The sequence below is a fragment of the Pecten maximus genome, chromosome 5 (genome assembly GCF_902652985.1).
Source record: "Pecten maximus chromosome 5, xPecMax1.1, whole genome shotgun sequence".
NCBI lineage: Eukaryota > Metazoa > Mollusca > Bivalvia > Pectinida > Pectinidae > Pecten > Pecten maximus.
Window position 1 is genome coordinate 36,390,310 of NC_047019.1, and position 25,107 is coordinate 36,415,416.

Sequence of the window (25,107 nt, forward strand, 5' to 3'; positions counted from 1 at the left end):
TGGCCGACAGGCAGCCATCTTGGATTTTGACAATTGAAGTTTGTTATCGCTATTTCTCAAAAACTTATGAAGGGATCTTTCTGAAATTTCATATGTAGGTTTCCCTCGGTACCTAGTTATGCATATTGCATTTTGAGACTATTCGGAAAACAACATGGCCGACAGGCAGTCATCTTGGATTTTGACAATTGAAGTTTGTTATCGCTATTTCTCAGAAAGTACTGAAGGGATCTTTCTCAAATTTCATATGTAGGTTTCCCTCAGTGCGTAGTTATGCACATTGAATTTTGAGACTAATCGGAAAACAACATGGCCGACAGGCAGCCATCTTGGATTTTGACAATTGAAGTTTGTTATCGCTATTTCTCAAAAACTTATGAAGGGATCTTTCTGAAATTTCATATGTAGGTTTCCCTCGGTACCTAGTTATGCATATTGCATTTTGAGACTATTCGGAAAACAACATGGCCGACAGGCAGTCATCTTGGATTTTGACAATTGAAGTTTGTTATCGCTATTTCTCAGAAAGTACTGAAGGGATCTTTCTCAAATTTCATATGTAGGTTTCCCTCAGTGCGTAGTTATGCATATTGCATTTTGAGACCAATCGAAAAACAACATGGCCGACAGGCAGCCATCTTGGATTTTGACAATTGAAGATTGTTATCGCTATTTATCAGAAATTGCTGAAAGGATCTTTCTGAATTTCATTTGTAGGTTGCCCTCTGTGTCTAGTTATGCATATTGGATTTTGAGACCAGTCAGAAAACAACCTGGCTGACAGGCAGCCATCTTGTATTTTGAAAATTGAAGTTTGTTATCGCTATTGTACAGAAGGTACTGAAGGGATTTTTCTGAAATTTCATATGTAGGTTCCCCTTGGTCCCTGGTATTGCATTTTGGGACCAATCGGAAAACAACATGGCCAACAGACAGCCATTATTGCTAAATCTTAAATTTTATATATAGGTTGCCCTTGTTTGAAAAGTACTAGAGGGCTGTTTCTGAATTTACACAGATTAGTAAGACTTAGAGGGAGGGAAAAGTAGAGAAAAGATCAATCTGACATGGAACCTATAAAGATCATTCAATGGTGGGCGCCAAGATCCCTCTGGGATCTCTTGTGTTGGTCTTGATAATGATTTAATTACCACCTGACCATTCTTGTTGTCTAGGCTATGGTTGAATGGCTAAGCTTAGCTGTCACTGGTGAGGTTGAGTAAACAAACACCTCTGCCGATGGCAATCGGTCACTCTCTTGTAATTACTGCCCATTGTTACAGCAACTTACAGGTAACAGGACAATTAGTGACTGATGAAGTGGCTTCCTAAGTTAGCATTGCTGCCAGGGGAATTGAGTAATTAAGGCTCTGCTTGTTATTTAGAAACGTTTTACACACAAATATCAACACAGCTATGGTTTCACGTGTCCGTTATATGGAATTTTAAACAACTTTACGGACAAAAATAAGTGTCCGCTGTCCGCATTAGGAAGGTGTCCGCTATATACATGATATTTATATAGTGATTTTCATTGGGGATTCCTGGAAGTGTCCGTTATGGACAGGTGTCCGCTATATAAGGGTGTCCGCTATTACAAGTTTGACTGTACTTGTTTCCATTTGATGCTGATGATTTTTTAGACCACCTTCTGAAGTCGCCCTTTGTTGTCATCTGTCAAAATCCTTGTTATCACTATTTTGAGGAGTACTCAAGGACAATTCTCAAATTTTATACATAAATTCCCCTCAAGTCGCTAACTATACCCGTTCAATTTTTTAGAGTGATTGGGAAAAATGACGGACAGGTGGCCATCATTGCTATTTAACTGAAAGTAATTTGTTAATCTTCTCTGAACTTGTAGATTTGTTGTCCTGTGTTTTGGGTCTAATCAGAAGAACAGAAGTCATATTTGTCAGTAGAAAAGATAATTAAGATGAAGGACAAAAGAAAAATAGAACAGATCAGTCTTTCATAGGACCAACAAAGATCATACAATGGTGGGCACTAAGAGAGGGATCTCGTTAGGATGATATCTGTCAATCAGTAATGCAAACAATAGCAACAGAAATCCTTTTTTGAATGGGACAATGTATTTCTGATTAACACCAATTTACCTGTACTTGTCTGGGGATTACCTGTATCTACCTGGTATATTTACACCTGTGACCCAAATATACTCGCTCCTATATCAGTTAGGTAGTCACTATTGTCATATCTGCAAGATCACAGGTAAATCTCTCAATGAAATATCAGTCAAGCATATATATGTTGTATTATTAAATAAACATCCTGGAATGGCCAGGTAATTAGGTGTCAAAAGATACCGTACATGGTGTCTGGAAATGGGGTTTTATTAATGTACACAAAATCAAAAGTTTTTTTGTCAAACGATACTTGACAGTGTAGATATGTAACTCTGTAACTCAAAGTCAAAATGAAGACATCCAGAAGAAAATTTATGAGGAGAAAGGGTTTGTTTCACCCTAGAAAGGTATTGTCTCACCCAAAAACCAATCGTTCTATACAACCAGTATAGGTTACGACATACAGATATATTTATGTCTAATCGTTACTGATTTAGTTTGATGGGTAGTAACTGTTCCCACTAAAGAACCCTGTCAGTCTGTTCGCATATTATGCAGGAAGTCCAGAATTGTTTTGCCCACATTTGAATCAGTTTTAGGTTGTACATACATTTTACTAACATCATGGAGAGTTTCCTCACCTATACTTATTTCCATTTGATAATATATACAGTATGTGGATTGTACTTACATCACCGAGGGTTTCCTCACCTATACTTACGTTCCATTTGATGATATATACAGTATGTGGATTGTACTTACATCACCGAGGGTTTCCTCACCTATACTTACGTTCCATTTGATGATATATACAGTATGTGGATTGTACTTACATCACCGAGGGTTTCCTCACCTATACTTACGTTCCATTTGATGATATATACAGTATGTGGATTGTACTAACATCAATGATATAGCTACCGTTGCTCTTTTTACACTCCTCAGTCAATGAAGCTTACTGTTCTATTTTGAATTTAGTATTTATCATGTGCCCTTTTTCCAGAACTCTTATTAAATTAATGTTACCATCATAATTTTTTTCTTCAGGGTGGTCTCAGAGAAGAGTTGTTCAAGATTGCTCGGAATGGTGGATCACCTTCAAATTCAAGCAAAACAGAGACCTCAAGAAATGATTCCTTTTCTAATTTTGATGGAAATAATGTTACATGTGATGGGTCATCTGTGTCAACCCCCTATTTCAGTGGCTATACCACACCCACAAAGGATCGCAGTACTGTCAATGGATATCTCAGCAACCGAAACAGTAATCCTGAAAGGTCAAGGTCGGGATGTTTCCAAGGTGACTCAGAGTCATCAAATTATCACATGTTCAAGGGACAAGGATCTGAAAGATATGCTCATTTTACCAAATCACATAACCAAAAGATAGAGTCACCAGCAAAGTCTAGACTATTTAAAGAACAAAATTTGGAAATGCCGTCGATCTGTCGGTGTAGGGACAGCAAAGCATGTATTTGTGGGGTCACACCGATATCTTCTACAAGGCGACAGGTTGACGTTTCCCCATCTGATGCTGAAGGAGACTCATGCTTGTTTGACAGTCAGTGGTCCGATGTTAGTAACAATGATGATCTGTTTAGGTCAGAGGAACAGGCACTCCATAACACTGAACAGGATTCTGATGGCGACTCAGATGAGGCACTCTGTAACATTGAACAGGATTCAGATGGCGACTCAGACGAGACAATAGACATGTCCGGGGATCATTTTGATTGGTCAGATGATGACGATTTTACCAATATCAAAACAGAACCTGAATGTGTGGACATATCTTCAGCAACAAGGATGTTTTTCCCAGTTTCAGTGTCATCATTGGTTGTACCAGAAAGGTTAAGTCAAAAATACATAAATCCCTCCCCGAAGCGGCCAGCTGAGGACAACTTGGACAGTGCAACACCAGCTAAACAGACATGCCAAGCTAACTTACACACAGGCATGACACCAGCATTTAAGAAACTAAATTTCTAAAATACATCTTTCTTTACAATGAAGTTTGGAAGTGGGGCATGGATAAACCGAAATCAAGAGTGTCTGCTGCTGCTTGAAGGTTGTCTGTAGAACTAGGTGCACATAATCAGTACCTTATTTTTTCTCTCTTTTTAATTTGACAATTTTGGAGAGTTAAATCCCCTTTTATGATTTCTCAACACATCAATTGTCGTCCATAGCCCATGGTCCTGGCGCTCACAAAGACCTTGGAACAATTGGTATACTTTTTCGTGAATTTTTACCAATCAGAGCTCCGCTTTCCATGGGTTACAGATGATGCATTTCGATACACAATGTGGTTTTCATTTCAACAATTCTTCAGAGTTATGTCCCTTTTAAGGCATTTCATTTTCGAACTTGTCACACAATTAACTGCTTAATTCTGTATAAATCAGTATACATGACCAGTCACAGGTATCACTTGACAGATATGCACTTAAAACTGTTATGTTAAAATTTCGGACATTCTTCGAACTTCTTTTCTGGCAAAAATCTAAAAGCTGAAGATTTGGTGAGCCCATGTCTCTGTAAAAGCATGAACAATTGTTTTGGGTGTCATGCCATGTTTTATATAGAGAATGTGCCTGTGGAATGTATGTGCTACATTGGCAAGCATTTCAATTCAACTAGTTAAATATTTTCCAAAGATCATTGCTATGTGTTCAACTAATGTGTTCAACTAATCTGTTTCTCATTTTGAGTGATTTATCATCACGAGGTTGTTTCAACGTTTCTATTTGATAACTTTCTTTGTATTAGTTGTTACATTTATATATTTCTATGCATTTTGATATTTTTGAATGTACGCCACTTTTTTGGCATGGAATATGCATGTATTATTCTGCTCCACAATATTTATGATATATAATTTGATTTGATGTGAGGTAATATTAGGGACCAAGTTTTACCTGGTTCTAGTTAGAATGTTATCTAGACCAAGTCTGACAGTGGTGAAGCTAGTCATTATCTTGTTGATAATCATTCACATGTCATATCTCAGTATTTCAGCATTTCATATTGTCAATTTATAGCATGTATACAAACTATATGTTGATAATAGGTTTCAATATTGTTTTGCTAGTTTTTCATCAGTTATAGGGAAAAGGTGACGTCTGGGGCCTGTTCGTTTATGTGGACAAACCGGTTCGTCAGTTTTTAAATTTTTAAACATATACATATATCTTGACAGACCTGCAGATGTTGATAGAGACCATGGAAGTCTTTGTCAAGGCTCGTCTCAAAACAATATAAAATCACCACGTCCATCTTTATTTCATAAATGAACAACTCTGGTCCAACCGTTTGCGCCTCAAAAACAAAATGGCCCTAGGTGCGACATCAAGTGCATTAGAAAGTTTACAAGGGAACCATTCCTGTAGGATTATCTACTATGTTTGGTGCTTCCATGTTTACATTTCATGTCTGCGGAACATAATTGTGCAATTAATGGTAAATTGAATCATTTTACTTTTATTAGACTTTCATAAATGATTTTTACATTCCCGATTTTAATGATAATTGATTACATATACCTGGTACAAATGATTTTAATTATGTGAATTTAAAAAAAAAAAAAAAAAAAATCTTGATGAATGTCTTCCATTTTTATTTTGTCGAGTCAAAAAGAGGGTTTTGTTCAAATGAATCCTACATAAAGCATTACATAATGCCAGCCAGTAAAAATATTGTGGTCAGTTATTTAAGTACTTTGTTTACATTTTGTTATTGCATGATGAATATCAAGCTCATTGCTTGTGAGGAAGTGAAAAGCTTCTCTTTATTTTTGTAAGGAAGTTTCAACTCTTTTAAAACAAGAGATCCCAGAGGGATCTTGGCGCCCACCATTGAATGATCTTCATAGGTTCCATGTCAGATTGATCTTTTCTCTACTTTTCCCTTCTTCTAAGTCTTACTAATCTGTGTAAATTCAGAAACAGCCCTCTATAGCTAGTACTTTTCAAACAAAGGGAAGCTATATATAAAATTTAAGATTTAGCGATAATGGCTGTCTGTCGACCATGTTGTTTTTGGATTGGTCCCAATATGCAAAACTAGGCACTAAGGGGAACATACATATGAAATTTGAGAAAGATCCCTTGAGTGCTTTCTGAGAAATAGCGATAACAAACTTCAATTGTCAAAATCCAAGATGGCTGCCTGTCGGCCATGTTGTTTTCCGATTGGTCTCAAAATGCAATATGCATAACTAGGCACCAAGGGGAACCTACAAATGAAATTTGAGAAAGATCCCTTCAGTACTTTCTGAGGATTAGCGATAACAAGAATTGTTTACGGACGGACGGAGGGACGGACGGACGGACGACGGACCACGGACGCAGGGCGATTTGAATAGCCCACCATCTGATGATGGTGGGCTAAAAAGTTATTATGTGCCTAGTCATTGTATTTTTGTACAATGAATATTTAAGGTGAATGGAAAATGTATACAAAATCAAAATAGTTATGAATCAATAAAACATTGTTGTTATGAAATGTTAGAGAAACATTTCCAAGGTTCCAATAATGTACATGAGAATAGCCTGGTTCAGATACCAGTACAAAAGATACCTTGCAATGCAGTAAACCAAATGTAAAAGTGCTAGGTCCCAATTTTTAATGGCACTGCAGTTTAGTTCAGGAATTATTCTCCCTTAAATGCCTTTTTTGTACTACATTGTAGGCTAAGGGTGACCTATTGCCATTGTCGGTCTTACATGATGATTTTTTTTTGTAAACCGAACGGGAGTACATATTTCATGAAAATTTGTATGCAGCGTTGTATTGGTACGATCACAGACATGATCGACAACGAGAGATTTGATTGTAACTAACACAGCTATGGTCCTTGTACACATAGCTATGGTCCTTGTGAATGTAACTTATGAACGGATTTTCAGGAAACTTTGTATGGTGACATTAATTAATGACATCTCTGATGAGTACTTGTAAGTTGCGTCCCACACCTTTATTACATTTGCCTTGTGAGTATAACTCGAGTAAATGTGGACAGATTTTGATGAGATTATGGTATGCTGTGAACTTTTACATCAATAAACCTTAATTGTTAGCCGAGACAAATATGATTGCAAGAAAAGTCTATCTGTATACTTATCATAATTCAGGTGATAAGAGGCTTTGGGGCTCTTGTTAAAGTTTACCGGGTAACAATTGTATCAACTGAAAGGCCTCAAGGTTGTGATAGTGGACATACATCTCATTTAATAAATCGGCAACAATCTCAAAAATAAATGTTCAATTCCAATCTTTTTCAAGCCAACCAAACTTTTTAATTTTGTTGAAGATTTAGACTAGAAATTGTTAACTTATGTATTAATGTAGGAGAGATGTGATCAATTATCACTGTTTAATAAAGGTAGCTGGATATAGGACTTCATAGTTAATAAATTTACAATCTCATTTCAATAACTACAGGTTCTATTGAGAAAATGTGACTGCATTAAATAACTACATAGAAATCATTTTGGATGTCAAAAATTAATTCAAGTTTGAACAAAATCTTATGGACACCATATATATAATTGTAGTATCTCGCGCGACTTTCTAGAATATCTATGTATGTAAACTTTACTGTGGTGATTCAGAACCTTTAGTTTTACAAGATAACAACAACACTGCATTAAAATATTTACATTTATTTAGTTGAATCTTGTTGACATACAGTATAAAGCTGCTGCACAAAGATGATTATCAGAAATACAGGATGAAAAACGAATGATGAAATATTTTACTACAAAACGAAAATCTACACACATTTTGTCAGTGATCCATATAGATATATTATCAACATTACGTTAGCAGTGCAGTTTTCATCTCTACATACAACTTTTGAAAAGTGATAAATGATGAAATGATGAACATACACAACAATTCTATGAATGAACATTATATAAATACTGTCTCTTCCTATCGAAAAAAGTCATAAAAAGGGGAAAATTGAAATTGTACGGTAAGTAAATAATAAAAATATAATGGTTATCATATAAATATGTAATGATAACATTTTGAAATCCAAATTCATTTGAACAACTTTGAAATGGATCAGAAAGACAGCATGCAAACACATGATACTATCATTTTTACAGCTTTCGCTCCCTTTTTCCACACTGGGAAGCTATTACAACTCCACACGTCTGTAATATACAATCTCCATTATCAAATTCTATCAACCTTGTTTAATGCACTCTTGAATTTCACTTCACAACAAGATCATGTTACACATTATCCTTGTTACATTGTAACAAATCAGAAGAATTTTAATTCATTTCCTTTGAAAAAAAAAATTCAAGTTACTATTCATCATGAGCCAATGTAGAAAAATAAAAATGCTGAATTGACCTGTGTACTATGGGATATATATTTTTCTATGTGGCCACCTATATCACACAACAGTTGACAGAAGAAATGGCTCACATGAACTTAAGAAAAGTGGGAATCAACTGCAAAAATGACTGGCAGTATCACTGTATATTACAATATACCAACACATAGTTCCTCCAGAAAAATCCGTAAGTTTCTTGTCAGAATATACACTAGTAACTTGCACATAACATTTCTTCATTTATTTTACAAACTTTGGGCAATGATGAACATATACACTGTACAACTTGTATGTGCACACACAGGAATGATGTTGCTACAACAACAGACTTTAATAATGATACTATACAATGAAGATGTAATAATGATGTAATAATAATATATTATTTACTATACACATACATGATGTATGAAAAACTTGGGCTTTAATATTTCTTTTCCAATAACAATGCAACTTTTCACCTGTTTTTGAAGAAGTATTGTAATAATAATAGCGTAGATAACAACTATGTGTAAAAAGTACTAGGAGTCGCTTTGAAAGCACTGGAACATGACGTCCGAGAGAATTTGAGCCACGACCTGGTCGAGAATCTGAGACATAACTAAGGACAGTAGCCTCTGCTGATGATGCCCAAATAAGCGTCTATTTTGCGTGTTGTACGATAGATGAAGCAGAATGTTTGCTGCACGACGAAGCATGTCCAAACTGGTGCCCATCATTTCGGGATTCTCCCGCAAGATGTTTATACCATGAAGATTGACCACCTGCATGGCTTTCTGTTCTGCTGTTTCTAAGAAGTCCAGTAGCAAGGAGATGGTGGGGTGCTGCAATGCTATTGCCCTAACCGCACTATCTTCCCCTTGAACCAATTCTGATAACAACACAATGGCAAACTCTAGAGTCACAGGCTCGCTGCGGTTAGCCAACATCTTTGTAAGGATGCTGAAAAGCTGAATGATACGACTGAACGGTGGGGTAGCCAAAAGCAGATCAACATTGGCAGCATGTATACAGAGTTTACACATGGCCTCCAGGACCAGCCGCTGAGGGGACAGGACGGATGAAGGTGTGGAAGGGAGGGGGTCTGTCGCACATGATGATGGACAAACTGCCCAGTGAAGTAGACCGTCAAGGATGGGCAAACAGATCTCCTCTGGGTAGGCAGACAGACGAAGCTGTCCACTAATGTTGGCAAATATCACTAGTGTGTTCTCCCTTAACATAGCGAGGTAGGTCCACCACCACTCTGCCTCGATATGACTGGAGTCCATCAAGTCCTCCAGCTCGCTCTCATCCCGGTCAAACTTTTTGCGAGTTGTGTTGCGAGGTAGATGACGGTGATGTAGTTGTAGTAGCTTACCAAGTGTGAATAACAAACCAGCATGTTTTGACATTTTGGCATCATTGCCTGGTACACATGATAAGCTACGGAATATGTTTGATATACAAATACAGCGTCTGCCAAGTTCGTCTCTAGCGTCTGTAATAACGTTCAGAGGCGGCTCATCTCGTTGATAAGATTCATCCTCAAGTTCCACCTCCTCATGAGATCGTTTGCCACAACTTTGGCCTGAAAGACTGTCTACATCACTTTCAGTTTTAACACATATACTTGATGAGTCTCCCAACATTTCTGTTTTGATGTTTGCTTTATTTTCTTCCACTTCCTCTTTCACACTCTCTTCGCTCATTTCTTGTTTCTCCTCTATTCCTTCAACTGGAATCTCCTCTTCCTCTTTTTTCACCTCCACCTCCATACCAGCTGGAGGCTCTGGGGGCTCCACAACTTTATCTTCCGAATCACAAATTTCCTTTTTGATCTGTACATGTTTAAGAATGTTATTTTTCTTTTCTTGCTTGTTTTCTTTGCCTAACTTTTTTGTGTCCGTTGAACAATTCAGCACCTCTGTTTTATGAACATTTTTGATGGAGATTTTCCCCTCCTCCGAAATCTCTTTTACCACAACCGCATCCTCAGAGTCTTTACCCTTTTCACTACAGTCCCTTGAAGGGCAAAGACAACGATTTTCCTTTTCCTCTCCTTCCACATCCCCTTCCTCCATGTCCTCAGCTACACTTTCACATTCCTTCCACTTCCTTCGGTTGTAATTCACTAACAACCTTTAACTTCATTGGAGGTCGAATGAAGAGTTTTTTGTATACCATATTCTCCTTTTCACTAGCAAAAAATGGAACGATATGACGAGATGTATCCCCACAGCCTAGTTGCCAGTGACCTTGCTGGAAGGAGAACCCTGAATACACATCCCAACACTTGGGATCTGACGGTGCTAATTCATCAGTTTCTACAATTTTGACATTAGTCCATTCCTCGTTGTCAAGGTGAAATCGGTTAACTTTTTGTCACTATACTTAGCACCATTTCCACAATTGTCTACTGAATCTGTAGCTTTCTCTTCCTTATCTTCTTCAACCTCCTCCACCTGTTCTGGTTCCTCTTTTTGTTGCTCTTCCATTTCTTCCTGAACATCTTCGATTTCTTCAGCAGGCAATGTTTCAAGCTTTTGTGGCGGTGTGGCCATGGCATGTTTCTCCATGGAGACGAAAGGCTCCCCAAACATTTCAATAAGGCATCGTCTGAAATGTTCTAGTAATACTTCAAGGAGCCCTGGTAGGTGGTTCAGACTAAAGTATGATACTGTTGAGTCATCATACAGGAGAATGTTGAGCGTGTCCAGTGCCCATGTACTCTCCGCCAGTAAACCTGACTTCAGTGCCATCATCAGTCGCCAGGCCTCTATCTGACCTACAAACAAATATCAAGACATGTTATTAATAACATCCAGAGGGAGAATTTTCAACATTTTCCATAAAAAATATAACACCAATAACAAATAAATCAAGGACAATTAAAACTGTATCTACAGTGTCGGGATGTTATCAAAATGGTCATGATAATGCAATGCAAAAAATAATGTGCTCGAAGTGCTTAATGAACATAGCATGCAATTCTTTAATGAAGTCACATTTAATCAAGGGCTTATTTCACTAAAATTTCCTTTGATCTTCTGACAAGCCAGGCCCATAAAGGAGAGAACACTGCCAAATTCAATACAAGTTACACAACATCAAGAGATATGGTAAATATGCTCACTACTTTCACTCCAAAGAACCAAATTTGAGATAAGTTTTTTCAAGTTTATAATCAAAAACCTCAAACCTGTAAAAGGTTTAAGTTGATAATCTAAAGAATTATCACTATTATTATTACATTATTAACAGTCCATCAACAATGAAATTGTCATTAGGACCAACAAATAGTGATTAAAAATGAGTATCAAATAATTCAATGAAAACCTATCTGAAGCAACAATTAAGGATTAAAAAGTAGTCTTTTTAAATATTGATACAAAATATGAGAACATTTACCATATCATATTTGTATAAATATATATGTTGCAGATCAGTTAAATTTGTTGATATGAATCAGCACAATGACAAACAATTATATTATTAATCTTACAGCACAACTACTAGGATGAGTGGACAAGTACACAAAAGAATAAGACAGCAGAAGTCCAAGGTTTGTGAGAGCCAAACAAAGCTATGTTTATGTACACATTAAACAGGACACAAACTGAAAAATAAAACTGTGTGAGACAACTGGCACAACAAGATGAAAACTGAAAAGAGAGTTAGTTTGTACAACACCAAGGCAAAAGCATTCTTTGTGTACGATATACAACACGATCACAGGGCTCAAAATTCAACAATGGTTTGTAAATTATTTCTTTCAAAGATTACAAAAAAAAAGAGAGAAAGAAGCGGCATCTGATCCACAGGGAGTTAAACTAAAAACAAGACTTTAATGAGCCAAGTCTTGTCGGGATTTACAGACACAAGACAACAGGAAACATTTGTTTTTGTTTTCTGTGTTTTAAATATTGAAGTGATAAATACAATGTACTTAGTATTCAGGTATCATAAACAACCCAGAAACACTTGTGGAATATTTTTGATTTGCATAAAAGAAAATGAAAGTCTTCAATGAAATAAAAATTTTGATGGAAAAATTTCAAGCCCTGCAGTTGAAACGAAAATAAAGCTCTATCTATCTACCACTGGGTTAAATAAGGATACCTTAAGTGTACTTGCTTGTTCCCAGGACCAAATTAAAATTCTTGGAATGCTTGAAGAAAATAGAAGACTGATTTAACAAAAGTAGCTCCACAGCATTTGCAGCACAGATTTATCTAGTTACCTCCCCCTGGATTCATGAAGTGCAGTTGCTTTTTGCTTGTATTATTATCAACATATCTCATATTTTAGGTGTTAACTTTTGGTTTCTTTTTCAAATTGATTCATGGAAACTTCCATCTTCATCCAAACAATAATCAACATTTCTTCAACAAAAGTTATCATTGAATTGCTTTATTGTGGCCAAAAACATGATCATTTTTTCAATGGAAAAAGGTATGCTTCACATTATACTTACGAGAGTATGTTTCATCTACAAAGATCCAAACAAATAGTTGCCCGCTTACTACAAATGGCCCCAAATTTTGTTATCCCAGCTCTTGAACTTAGAAAAGTAATTTTATTTGTAAGCAAACCACTTTCCATTTGGCAATTACTGTGGGTTTTTTTTTTTTTTTTTAAAGGCATGTTGATAGGATACAAATATAAAACAAGCTGTTTGTTGGAATAAAGGGGTCAATCATCAAGATGAACATTCAGAAGTCCTAGGAACCAGCAGCTTCTCTAACATCCCCAAATTATTAAGTTGTCCAATTTCATTTAACCCAGCAATAACTTTAATAGAGAATTTATTATTCCTAGCAGACAGACGTTTTCTAACATGTATCTTGTCCAATGATCAGTCATATTGATGTACATTTTCCCTTCATATTCCCATCACCAAACTTAACATGCTGTATAACCCTCAACCATCAAAATTCAAATCATCATTCAAGTATTAGCTGATGTTTTTGCTTTCCTCAATTTATACCTTTCCAATCTAATGTGCAATGCAAATGAAACATACTGTGTAAGCTTAGAAGAACACCTGACAAATTGTAAATCCAAAAGAGATTATGGTTTATTTCACCTGACCAAGCAAGTACACTTTATGGAAAAACTGTCTTTGAAGTGCATCTCCTTTAAACCCCACAGTACATGTACATAAAATCATGATTATTAATTAAACAGTCTTGCAACAGATGTTGTTGACGTTCAAACAAGGCCGCGGCAAAACAATGTGATATATATATAATGATGAAAGTGAGGTTCGGAGTACAAGTCTACTACAGCAATGTTTTATGATAACATTTTTAACATAATGATTATTCATAGAAGGAAAAAATCTTTCTTTTTCCTTTTCTTTTTCTTTCACAGAAGGCAACCATAAAGTAATTCTATCAAGTTCAAGAAAATAATGCAACACAACTGCAAAATTTTCCTGATGATTCCATGCCAAAATTTTGTTCATAATTATTATCAAAGAAAACATCAGAAATTTTTTCACATTTAACTATGCAAAAATAAGTACGAAGGAAACAGGTTTCCCTCTCTGTAATCCCCTTACTTGAAACACAATTTACAAATTTTAACTTCACAGAAATATAATGCAACCTATCTGCAAAACTTTCTGCCAACTGTAAACATCATTATAACATTAAATATTAACAAGTGATGTTATTTGAAAATTTCAAAACAAAACTAAAGTATATGCATGATTTTCAGAAGACTCCCTACAATCATTATTCTTAGAAGTAAGGATACTGTTTTATCAATTTGTACATCATTAAATTTGCTTTCTCAGTAGTAAGTTAACTACACGACCAGAGGAAGGTAAAGAACATTTGGTGGTGATGCAACAAATTGACTACGTCTAGGGCCCATTACCAAGCGGTTAATACAAGTGACTACTAATTGGAGGGGAAAAACACAGAGCGTAAGATTTATTTCAGCAGGATAATCCTACCGGTGAAGTTTAGTTTTTCACATTTAGCTCATTAACAATCTGAAATGCTGTCAGATGGCAATGCAAAATACAGATACATACGGAGAAGTTGTGATGGGTAGTGATCTATATATAGATATATATATATGTATGGTGAAAAATGCAAAAGGGAGCTAACTCTTCCGCTACTTTTCTTCTGCCAATGATTGATGGGATACTTGAGAGAATGATGCTTGATTAGTTATGGAACAATGTACAAACCAGACTGACCAACAACTACATTGCTAAGATCCACTACAGCAATACATACCCACATCAGTCTTGGTAAGTCGCCGCCGCTTGGTCAATGAAGGAGTGACGGCCTCAACACTGTCTGGTGGAAATGAAACCTCTTTCTTTGGAGCAAATGCTGTCATATGCTGCTTCTATAGAAAAGAAAATGTTCAAACTTGTTATCAACTATCACACAATATAGATATACATCACTTATAATAGCTTATATTATAAGGTTTTTGCAAATGCTATAGATTTTTTGACATTACAAAATTATTGAATTATCAATATTGTCAAGCTCTAAACCGATATATTTCTCTTACCTGGACCTGCTTTGATGGAGACATGTACATAGATTTCTCCCGAGGGGGAGACATGTGGTGTCCACTGCGGCCCCCATAAGGGCTCTGCATGTAGGGCATGTTTGGCCCACCTGGACCCATCCCTGGTCCTCCTGGGTAGCCTGGCCCTGCATGCTGGTGAAATCGCTGGGACATAGGTGAAAACTGCATGTCTCGACGCCCATCTAAACAAAAGAAATGTATTTCTCTATAATTATTTCTTTTCTTTTCTCACTAAAAAATATTGATTTAGCAATATTGAAATAAGATATATTAAGAATTATTCAATTGTTTTAAAATAAGTACAATGTATTTTTATTTTTAAGCGCAAAAACATGCATAATTCTGACTAGTATAAAACAAGAATAAAATTGACACAATACCACCATAAAAATCTGTGTAATTTGTGGTGCCACAAAGTAAAAAAAAAGAAGAAAAAATTAAAAATATGATTTTCTATGAAATTCTAATTTGATCAGGTTAAAACAATAGACTTGGTTCATAAATGCTACCTAGGATTATCACAATGTATCCAGTACTGTGCTATACCTTTAGCTAGCAATGGGCATTATCTTCACCGATACTTCCTTAAACTCCAGAATCTTATCTTTAAAACCACAACTAGCTATGTTTGCAGTCATAATGGACTTTTTATATTTTCTTAGGTAGGAAACTAGCTATTGTGCCCGAGTATACATGTGATTATCACTATGCCAAGCTTGCTGAAGATTCAGCTTGAAGACTTATTCATTTTAACATTATTGACAATTTATTGTGATTAAAATACAGAGCAATTACTGATTAAAATACAGAGCAATTACTAAGTTTTCTTCTAGAATGTTTTAGAATGCCATTCCCCGTGTTAGAATGCTAACAGGGTTTTAATTTGTTAAATTGAATCAACTGGGTTTCTCCAAATACTCTGAATACTTCACTGAAAGTGACATTGTGAAATCCAACAGTATGACCACTCTTCTGAAAGTTTCTTAGCAACAATTAGCACACAATGGCACCTCAATGTTTCCATCAAAATTTGCAAATTACAAGTCTTCTTTTCTTTTTTCCATTTTTTTTCTTAACAGTAATTACAGTAGTAACATCCAGCTAAAATAAAACACATTAACCATAGCTCAAAGACATAATGAGAAAACAGTTCCAAGATAAAAGAAGGGAGGAAAGAGCAGCATGCCCTGGTAAGTGAATGTGAAGGGCCGTGGATTGTGCTGGGGTATACAGACACTGGGGATACAGGGTAGTGCATACCAGGTGTCATTTGGGTATCGTATGGCGACATCTTGTTGTCCCGACTCGGTCGATGCTGGTAAGGGCTGGGGCCTGGACTAGGCCGATCACAGTAACCTGACTGGGGACTATAGCCTGCTGGGCAAGATACGTACCATACTATAATTCTAGGTTTCTATAATTGACTCGACTCCCATCATGCCCCCCCCCCCCCCCCCCCTCCCCTTACATTTTGTCCTTCTCTCTCTCTCTCTCTCTCTCTCTTAATTTCCATGTACTTTCCCACCCTCTTCATAAAACTCTTCTTCAATACCCACAATCAATCATTTGATAAATAATTATAATTAAGTTATGTGACAGAAAATTGGCAAAGCTATGAAAGTATTATACATTAGAACTTGACAGGAAGATCAAATATTTTTGTTTTCACAATAATATAACCACGACCAAGTCTATTTCTATTAAAACAAAGAAAAATTTCAGTATCTTTCATATTGTATTTCTTATAAGAAAATCTAACAATATATTAAACTGAAGGGGCAACATTTTTTTCCAGCTGTGCAAAAGAAAAGAGTATGAAGCTATTGAAAAGGCAGGGAAGTGCTAACAAACAGAAACGGGAAATAATTTCAATCAACAGATAATCTATGACATACCTTGACCCATATATCCGTCATGAGGTGGGTATCGCTTGTTTGGTGTACCGTACATGCCACCAGGTGGCATTGACATCTCCCGTCCCATGGATGGTCTGGGTCCCTGAAACTGACCCTGTTGATTTGGGTATCCAGGGTAGGATTCTGGAACACCCATGCCAGGCTTTCCCCCTGGATAGCCGGATTGAGGTGTCTGGTTAGAGGGGTAGTTGCCTGGGGGTCCTCCAAACTGTTCCATGTGTCCCTGAGACCCTGGATGTGATGACATCATTGGCTGTTGACCGCTGAAGCGCGATGAATACATAGGGTCTACTGATGGGGGCTGTGGAGGAAGCTGGGGAGGCCCAGAAGGGTGATGACTGTTCAGAGAAGAAGATGGGGCTGTTGATGGCTGTTGATGCTGGGACGAGGGAGAGGCTGAAGGCTGGGAGCTGACAGGAAGTTGTGGGGATGAAGATTGCACTGAGGGGGTTGTGGGAGAACCAAACCTGCAACATAGAAAGTCTCATTTCTCAACACCATTGAACTGTTGTACATGTTAACTGAGTGTTTCTTTTTTGAAGATTAAATGTTTTGCAATGTAATATTTACCAATATTGATAAGAAAAGAATACAGAGATCTATTTGTTTATGTTGACAAAGAGGTAATAACTCTAGTTTTTTGGATATATAACATGCATTACTCTAGATTTTTGTATATTTAACAAAGCAGCAAGGAGTCATGAGTTTATTTAAGCATTAACATATCAATTCTTGTTATGAAAGCCTTCCTCTGGAATTTAAATGAAATAGTAAAGCACAACCTATACACTCCTTTTTCATAAGTTACCTTTCAGGTTTGGTGAACTGATCACCAAATGGGAATTGCCTTCCTATGGAAGAGACTGAGGTTGTGTTTGTGGTACTGCTGCTAAACTGACTGCTAATGATGGCATCTGTTGGTCGTGAACTGCTGGGAAAGCTTTCTGTCCGTCTGAAGGACGACGGTTCACTAAATTGGGGTTCAAGTGATGTTGGCCCACCACGCCCACCACTCGCACCTTCAAAACTGTTCATGCTGGCTGGGTTTGGCATGTTAAAACCCGGCATATTTGGACGATTCATGTTGCTGTTGTTGCTGCTGCTGCTACTGTTGAATGTGTTGGATGTACTGCTGCTGGGCGGCTGATGGGGAGGTATTCCTGAGTAGGTTGGCATGGGGGAGTTTGTGGCACCTTGCCGGGGATATGGTCCATTACGTGGCTCGTCTGCGAATGGGTCCTGGCATGTAACACTATCACTGTTGGCATTTGTGGGTATGCCTGTCATCAAACCATTGTTCCCTGGCATACCACTATTGCCAGACATACTGCCATTTCCAGGTGGCATGTTGCTGTTACCAGACATACTATTGTTGCCAGGAATGCCACTGTTGTTTCCTGTAATTCCACTATTTCCTGGAATACCACTATTGCTAGGTATACCACTGCCACCAGGCATACCACTGTTGTTTCCAGGCATACCACTGTTACCAGACATACCACTGTTTCCAGGCATACCACTGTTAACAGGCATACCACCATTGCCAGGCATACCACTGTTGCTATGTAGTCCACTGTTTCCAGGCATACTATTGGGCATTCCACCATTACCCGGCATGCCACTATTACTGTGCATTCCACTGTTACTATGCATTGCACTGCTGCCTGGCATCCCCATATTGCCACCCATGGGTGGCATCATGTTGTTACCCATCATACCACCAGGTCCGCCTGAGTTGGGTCCATGTCCATGCATGGGTGGCATCATGTTATTGGAGTAGCCTCCCATCATGCCACTGGGCCCCATGTTTCCTCCCATCATGCCCGGCTGCATGCTGTTAGGCATGTGGTTTGGTGGCATACCCATGGAGTTTGGCCCCATCATGTTGCCCATCATATTGCTGTTAGGGGGCAGCATGCCTGGTCCCATTGGTCCCATGCCATGGTCAGAGTTCTGCATGTAGTTGGGCCCCATGGAGGGTGGGAAACCCTCCATGCCCTGACTGTTGCTATTTGGAGTGCTTGGAGGTCGGAATGCATCCTGGGAGCCCTGGGAACCTGCTGTAAAGTGAAAGTAGAAATGAGGAGTTGCACTACATAAGATACATTAGGATAACTCACTAATAAGATACTACAAGAGGGACTCTATGATCCATTAAGCCTGTATGAAATTAAGGCAATGTTAAAATTTCATCAATAGACAAGGTTTGACAATAATACATTGCACCTGGTATTTTTAATGCTGCTTTCCCAATGAAAAGGCCCTAAGATTTCTGCTCATCTTACCTGGTGATGGTGCCCGGCGGTGCTTCTGTTCTCGTTTTTGCTGTAGTTGAGCTTCCATTTGAGCAAGAATGGGTGCTGGATCAGTGCCGCCTCGATCAAACTGGCACTCGTATGAAAAGAGGTATTTGATGTAGTTTTTCTTGAGTGTGAAGGCAGCACTAGCAGATGTGCCTATGTTCACTAGTCCACATATCTCCTTCCATTTCTTGGTCTTTGTGACCTGCAATAGAAGGATGTACTTCAACCTGGGTGTCTAACAGGCAATTCCACAAGAGACCTTGTAAAAATTTAATCACATCTGTTAACTTTTTGATATTAGAATTATCTCATTCTCACAAGTTTTTAAATATTGGTATTTTCATTTTTGTATTTTTGAATTATTGATAAGGTTACATGAAAACCTTGGAACCAATTGAGCGGATTGAAGTTACCTCATTTACCAGTCTCTGTGGACTAATATATGGAAGTCTATCCTGAAAGTGATCATCATTTCAATCACATTTTCTTTTTCTACTATTGATTTTTTTTCTCAACTCTATATCATTAATTCATCTATCCTTCAAGAAACACTCATTTTTTCAATATGACGAAAATAATTTAATAGATACATTAACCGATTTTTGGTTTTGAAGAAAACTAGACATTTTCTGTGAATTTATCATTTCATATCATAGCACTTAATGTGTTGATCAGAGTGGTATAAACCTCATCCAATGGTCACTGACCAATGTCTGAAACTCTAGCCTGAAAGGATCATCATTTTAAAACACATTACGAGACAAAAAGACCCATTTGCTTGATTTAGTAATTTAAGAGAGATATTATGCCAAGCTTAAATCTTTTGTAGATTGTTTTATTTTAGTCAATGAAAGTACTCCTATGCTATACTGATATTAATATTGATAGTTGATGTGAACTTTAAAACACCATCACCCTGATTATAGCCATAAACTGGACAGAATTATTTAATGTGTTGATCAGAGTCGTATCTGCCTCATTCATTGGTCACTGCTGACCAATGTCTGAAACTCTAGCCTGAAAGGATCATCATATCCAACACATTACGTGACAAAAAGACCCATTTGCTTGAATTAGTAATTAGGAATATTATGCAAAGCTTAAATCTTTCTATATATATCTTTCACTATATATAAAGTGTTTTTATAGTCTATGAAAGTACTCCTATGCTATAAGGATATTCATACTGATAGATAATGTGAACTTTAAACAACATCACCCTGATTATGGTTATAAACTGGACAGAATGATTAAATGTGTTGATCAGAGTGGTATAAACCTCATCCAATGGTCATTGCTGACCAATGTCTGAAACTCTAGCCTGAAAGGATCATCATTTTACAACACATTGCAAGACAAAAAGACCCATTTGCTTGATTAAGTAATTCAAGAGGAATATTATGCTCAGCTTAAATCTTTCTATATATATCTTTCACTATATATAGTAGTGTTTATAGACAATGAAAGTACTCCTATGATATAAGGATATTCATACTGATAGATAATGTGAACTTTTAAACAACATCACCCTGATTATGGTTATAAACTGGACAGAATGATTAAATGTGTTGATCAGAATGGTATAAACCTCATCCAATGGTCACTGCTGACCAATGTCTGAAACTCTAGCCTGAAAGGATCATCATTATACAACACATTACGTGACAAAAAGACCCATTTGCTTGATAAAGTAATCCAAGAGAAATATTATGCCAAGCTTAAATCTTTTGTATATCGTATTTAAATCTTTTGTATATCGTATTTTAGTCAATGAAAGTACTCCTATGCTATACTGATATTAATATTGATAGTTGATGTGAACTTTAAAACACCATCACCCTGATTATGGCCATAAACTGGACAGAATTATTTAATGTGTTGATCAGAATGGTATAAACCTCATCCAATGGTCATTGACCAATGTCTGAAACTCTAGCCTGAAAGGATCATCATTTTACAACACATAAGGAAGCTGAATTTTATTCTGCTGATAAAACTAGCCATCGAGTTAACTCTTTACGTACTCATTCAAATTTCGCGGTCGCTACCGGAAGTGAATGCTGGGTAGGTCCTTTGTGTATTGGAGCATATGGCTATCACATCAGACGTCGATAAAACGATCTTTTACTGATCTTTTACTGTTGTATAATGCTTAATATTAAATGAAGTTTATCATATGGAACAAGTACTGAGTACGGAAACTCTTTTACCCAATTTTTCCTTTAAAATACGGCGAAATCACCAGGCAGAATCGCGGGAAATGACATGTTAATTGGCACATGTGTCACACATGTGCAAGAAATCACGCAGCCAAAACATTGTTTTTTCGGTGTGTAAAAATATTTTACGTATTTCTTACTGATTTTGATGATAAACGTTACTCAATTATATATATATTATCGTTTTTAATTGTTTTATTGTGTTGAACACCTCAACAATCTCGCAGAAAACGAAAGTAAATTTGAGGCCGCCATTTTGTAGCTATGTAAACAGCTCGGCATGAACCGGCGGAATTCTTTGAAATAGACAATCTTAACGAATGAATTATGCTTCTGGTATGTAAAATATACCATCAATACAATATTTAAATTGCTTTTTATTTCTTAAAAACATCCTTTCCGTGTCAATTCCTTCGTATGACTATGCTAAACCAGCAAGTAATATCAACATCTTTCGCGATGTTTTACGATGATTTGAGTCATCACAAAGGATGGAAGGCATGTTAATTGTGACGTGTGTAGTCGTCATGAAGGATACAAGAGCACGTTTTTGTGACGTCTGTAGTCGTCGTGAGTACAGAAACAGTTAATAAGTTATCAATAAGATCTCCATCTCAATTTAACAAATAACGTTGTGAGTAATCCATATTCTAGTTATTATCATCAAGACTTGGTTTATAAGGAAATCTTGATTAGTATGCTTCTAACAATGTAGAGGGAAATGTTGTGTTGTTGATTTTGTTGTGGCTTGATTAATAATCACACAATTTCTATAATCCCAACTATAGCCATACAGGAATGGTGTTATTAATGTGTTGATCAGAGTGGTATAAACCTCATCCAATGGTCATTGCTGACCAATGTCTGAAACTCTAGCCTGAAAGGATCATCATTTTACAACACATTACGAGACAAAAAGACCCATTTGCCTGATTTAGCAATCCAAGTGAAATATTATGCCAAGCTTAAATCTTCTGTATATCGTATTTTAGTCAATGTAAGTACTCCTATGCTATACTGATATTAATATTGATAGATGATGTGAACTTTATAACATCACCCTGATTATGGCCATAAACTGGACAGAATTATTTAATGTGTTGATCAGAATGGTATAAACCTCATCCAATGGTCATTGACCAATGTCTGAAACTCTAGCCTGAAAGGATCATCATTTTACAACACATAAGGAAGCTGAATTTTATTCTGCTGATAAAACTAGCCATCGAGTTAACTCTTTACGTACTCATTCAAATTTCGCGGTCGCTACCGGAAGTGAATGCTGGGTAGGTCCTTTGTGTATTGGAGCATATGGCTATCACATCAGACGTCGATAAAACGATCTTTTACTGATCTTTTACTGTTGTATAATGCTTAATATTAAATGAAGTTTATCATATGGAACAAGTACTGAGTACGGAAACTCTTTTACCCAATTTTTCCTTTAAAATACGGCGAAATCACCAGGCAGAATCGCGGGAAATGACAGGTTAATCGGCACATGTGTCACACATGTGCAAGAAATCACGCAGCCAAAACATTGTTTTTTTGGTGTGTAAAAATATTTTACGTATTTCTTACTGATTTTGATGATAAACGTTACTCAATTATATATATATTATCGTTTTTAATTGTTTTATTATGTTGAACACCTCAACAATCTCGCAGAAAACGAAAGTAAATTTGAGGCCGCCATTTTGTAGCTATGTAAACAGCTCGGCATGAACCGGCGGAATTCTTTGAAATAGACAATCTTAACGAATGAATTATGCTTCTGGTATGTAAAATATACCATCAATACAATATTTAAATTGCTTTTTATTTCTTAAAAACATCCTTTCCGTGTCAATTCCTTCGTATGACTATGCTAAACCAGCAAGTAATATCAACATCTTTCGCGATGTTTTACAATGATTTGAGTCGTCACAAAGGATGGAAGGCATGTTAATTGTGACGTGTGTAGTCGTCATGAAGGATACAAGAGCACGTTTTTGTGACGTCTGTAGTCGTCGTGAGTACGGAAAGAGTTAATAAGTTATCAATAAGATCTCCATCTCAATTTAACAAATAACGTTGTGAGTAATCCATATTCTAGTTATTATCATCAAGACTTGGTTTATAAGGAAATCTTGATTAGTATGCTTCTAACAATGTAGAGGGAAATGTTGTGTTGTTGATTTTGTTGTGGCTTGATTAATAATCACACAATTTCTATAATCCCAACTATAGCCATACAGGAATGGTGTTATTAATGTGTTGATCAGAGTCGTATCTGCCTCATTCATTGGTCACTGACCAATGTCTGAAACTCTAGCCTGAAAGGATCATCATTTTACAACACATTACAAGACAAAAAGACCAATTTGCTTGATTTAGTAATCCAAGTGAAATAGTATGCCAAGCTTAAATCTTCTGTATATCGTATTTTAGTCAATGTAAGTACTCCTATGCTATACTGATATTAATATTAATAGTTGATGTGAACTTTATAACATCACCCTGATTATGGCCATAAACTGGACAGAATGATTAAATGTGTTGATCAGAATGGTATAAACCTCATCCAATGGTCACTGCTGACCAATGTCTGAAACTCTAGCCTGAAAGGATCATCATTTTACAACACATTGCAAGACAAAAAGACCCATTTGCTTGATAAAGTAATCCAAGAGAAATATTATGCCAAGCTTAAATCTTTTGTATATCGTATTTAAATCTTTTGTATATCGTATTTTAGTCAATGAAAGTACTCCTATGCTATACTGATATTAATATTGATAGTTGATGTGAACTTTAAAACACCATCACCCTGATTATGGCCATAAACTGGACAGAATTATTTAATGTGTTGATCAGAATGGTATAAACCTCATCCAATGGTCATTGACCAATGTCTGAAACTCTAGCCTGAAAGGATCATCATTTTACAACACATAAGGAAGCTGAATTTTATTCTGCTGATAAAACTAGCCATCGAGTTAACTCTTTACGTACTCATTCAAATTTCGCGGTCGCTACCGGAAGTGAATGCTGGGTAGGTCCTTTGTGTATTGGAGCATATGGCTATCACATCAGACGTCGATAAAACGATCTTTTACTGATCTTTTACTGTTGTATAATGCTTAATATTAAATGAAGTTTATCATATGGAACAAGTACTGAGTACGGAAACTCTTTTACCCAATTTTTCCTTTAAAATACGGCGAAATCACCAGGCAGAATCGCGGGAAATGACAGGTTAATCGGCACATGTGTCACACATGTGCAAGAAATCACGCAGCCAAAACATTGTTTTTTCGGTGTGTAAAAATATTTTACGTATTTCTTACTGATTTTGATGATAAACGTTACTCAATTATATATATATTATCGTTTTTAATTGTTTTATTGTGTTGAACACCTCAACAATCTCGCAGAAAACGAAAGTAAATTTGAGGCCGCCATTTTGTAGCTATGTAAACAGCTCGGCATGAACCGGCGGAATTCTTTGAAATAGACAATCTTAACGAATGAATTATGCTTCTGGTATGTAAAATATACCATCAATACAATATTTAAATTGCTTTTTATTTCTTAAAAACATCCTTTCCGTGTCAATTCCTTCGTATGACTATGCTAAACCAGCAAGTAATATCAACATCTTTCGCGATGTTTTACGATGATTTGAGTCGTCACAAAGGATGGAAGGCATGT

At 36.6% G+C, this 25,107-nt stretch overlaps 2 protein-coding genes and 1 long non-coding RNA gene across 4 annotated transcripts in view; 1 reads left to right on the forward strand and 2 right to left on the reverse strand.

The window, feature by feature from the left end:
- LOC117327923 (DNA helicase B-like) overlaps positions 1-5,800 on the forward strand; it is a 34,720-nt gene extending 28,920 nt beyond the window's left edge. For both annotated transcript variants that reach the window (XM_033885168.1, XM_033885169.1), the window contains exon 13: positions 3,135-5,800. In XM_033885168.1, the coding sequence (XP_033741059.1) occupies positions 3,135-4,076 (942 nt within the window). In that variant the 3' untranslated portion in view covers positions 4,077-5,800. The remainder of the gene's footprint in view (positions 1-3,134) is intronic.
- A 1,018-nt stretch (positions 5,801-6,818) lies between these two features.
- Positions 6,819-25,107, reverse strand: part of LOC117328440 (AT-rich interactive domain-containing protein 1B-like) — a 56,594-nt gene continuing 38,305 nt past the window's right edge. Inside the window, 9 exon segments of the mRNA XM_033885970.1 lie at positions 6,819-10,518; positions 10,520-10,731; positions 10,734-11,203; positions 14,670-14,784; positions 14,956-15,158; positions 16,237-16,350; positions 16,872-17,359; positions 17,701-18,952; positions 19,178-19,397. Coding sequence (XP_033741861.1) covers positions 8,958-10,518; positions 10,520-10,731; positions 10,734-11,203; positions 14,670-14,784; positions 14,956-15,158; positions 16,237-16,350; positions 16,872-17,359; positions 17,701-18,952; positions 19,178-19,397 — 4,635 coding nt within the window. The 3' untranslated portion in view covers positions 6,819-8,957.
- LOC117327925 lies at positions 19,863-22,716 on the reverse strand. The gene is made up of 2 exons (XR_004532755.1): positions 22,250-22,716; positions 19,863-21,093 (listed from the first exon to the last, which is right to left on the reverse strand). It is a non-coding gene; the product is annotated as an uncharacterized LOC117327925 (long non-coding RNA).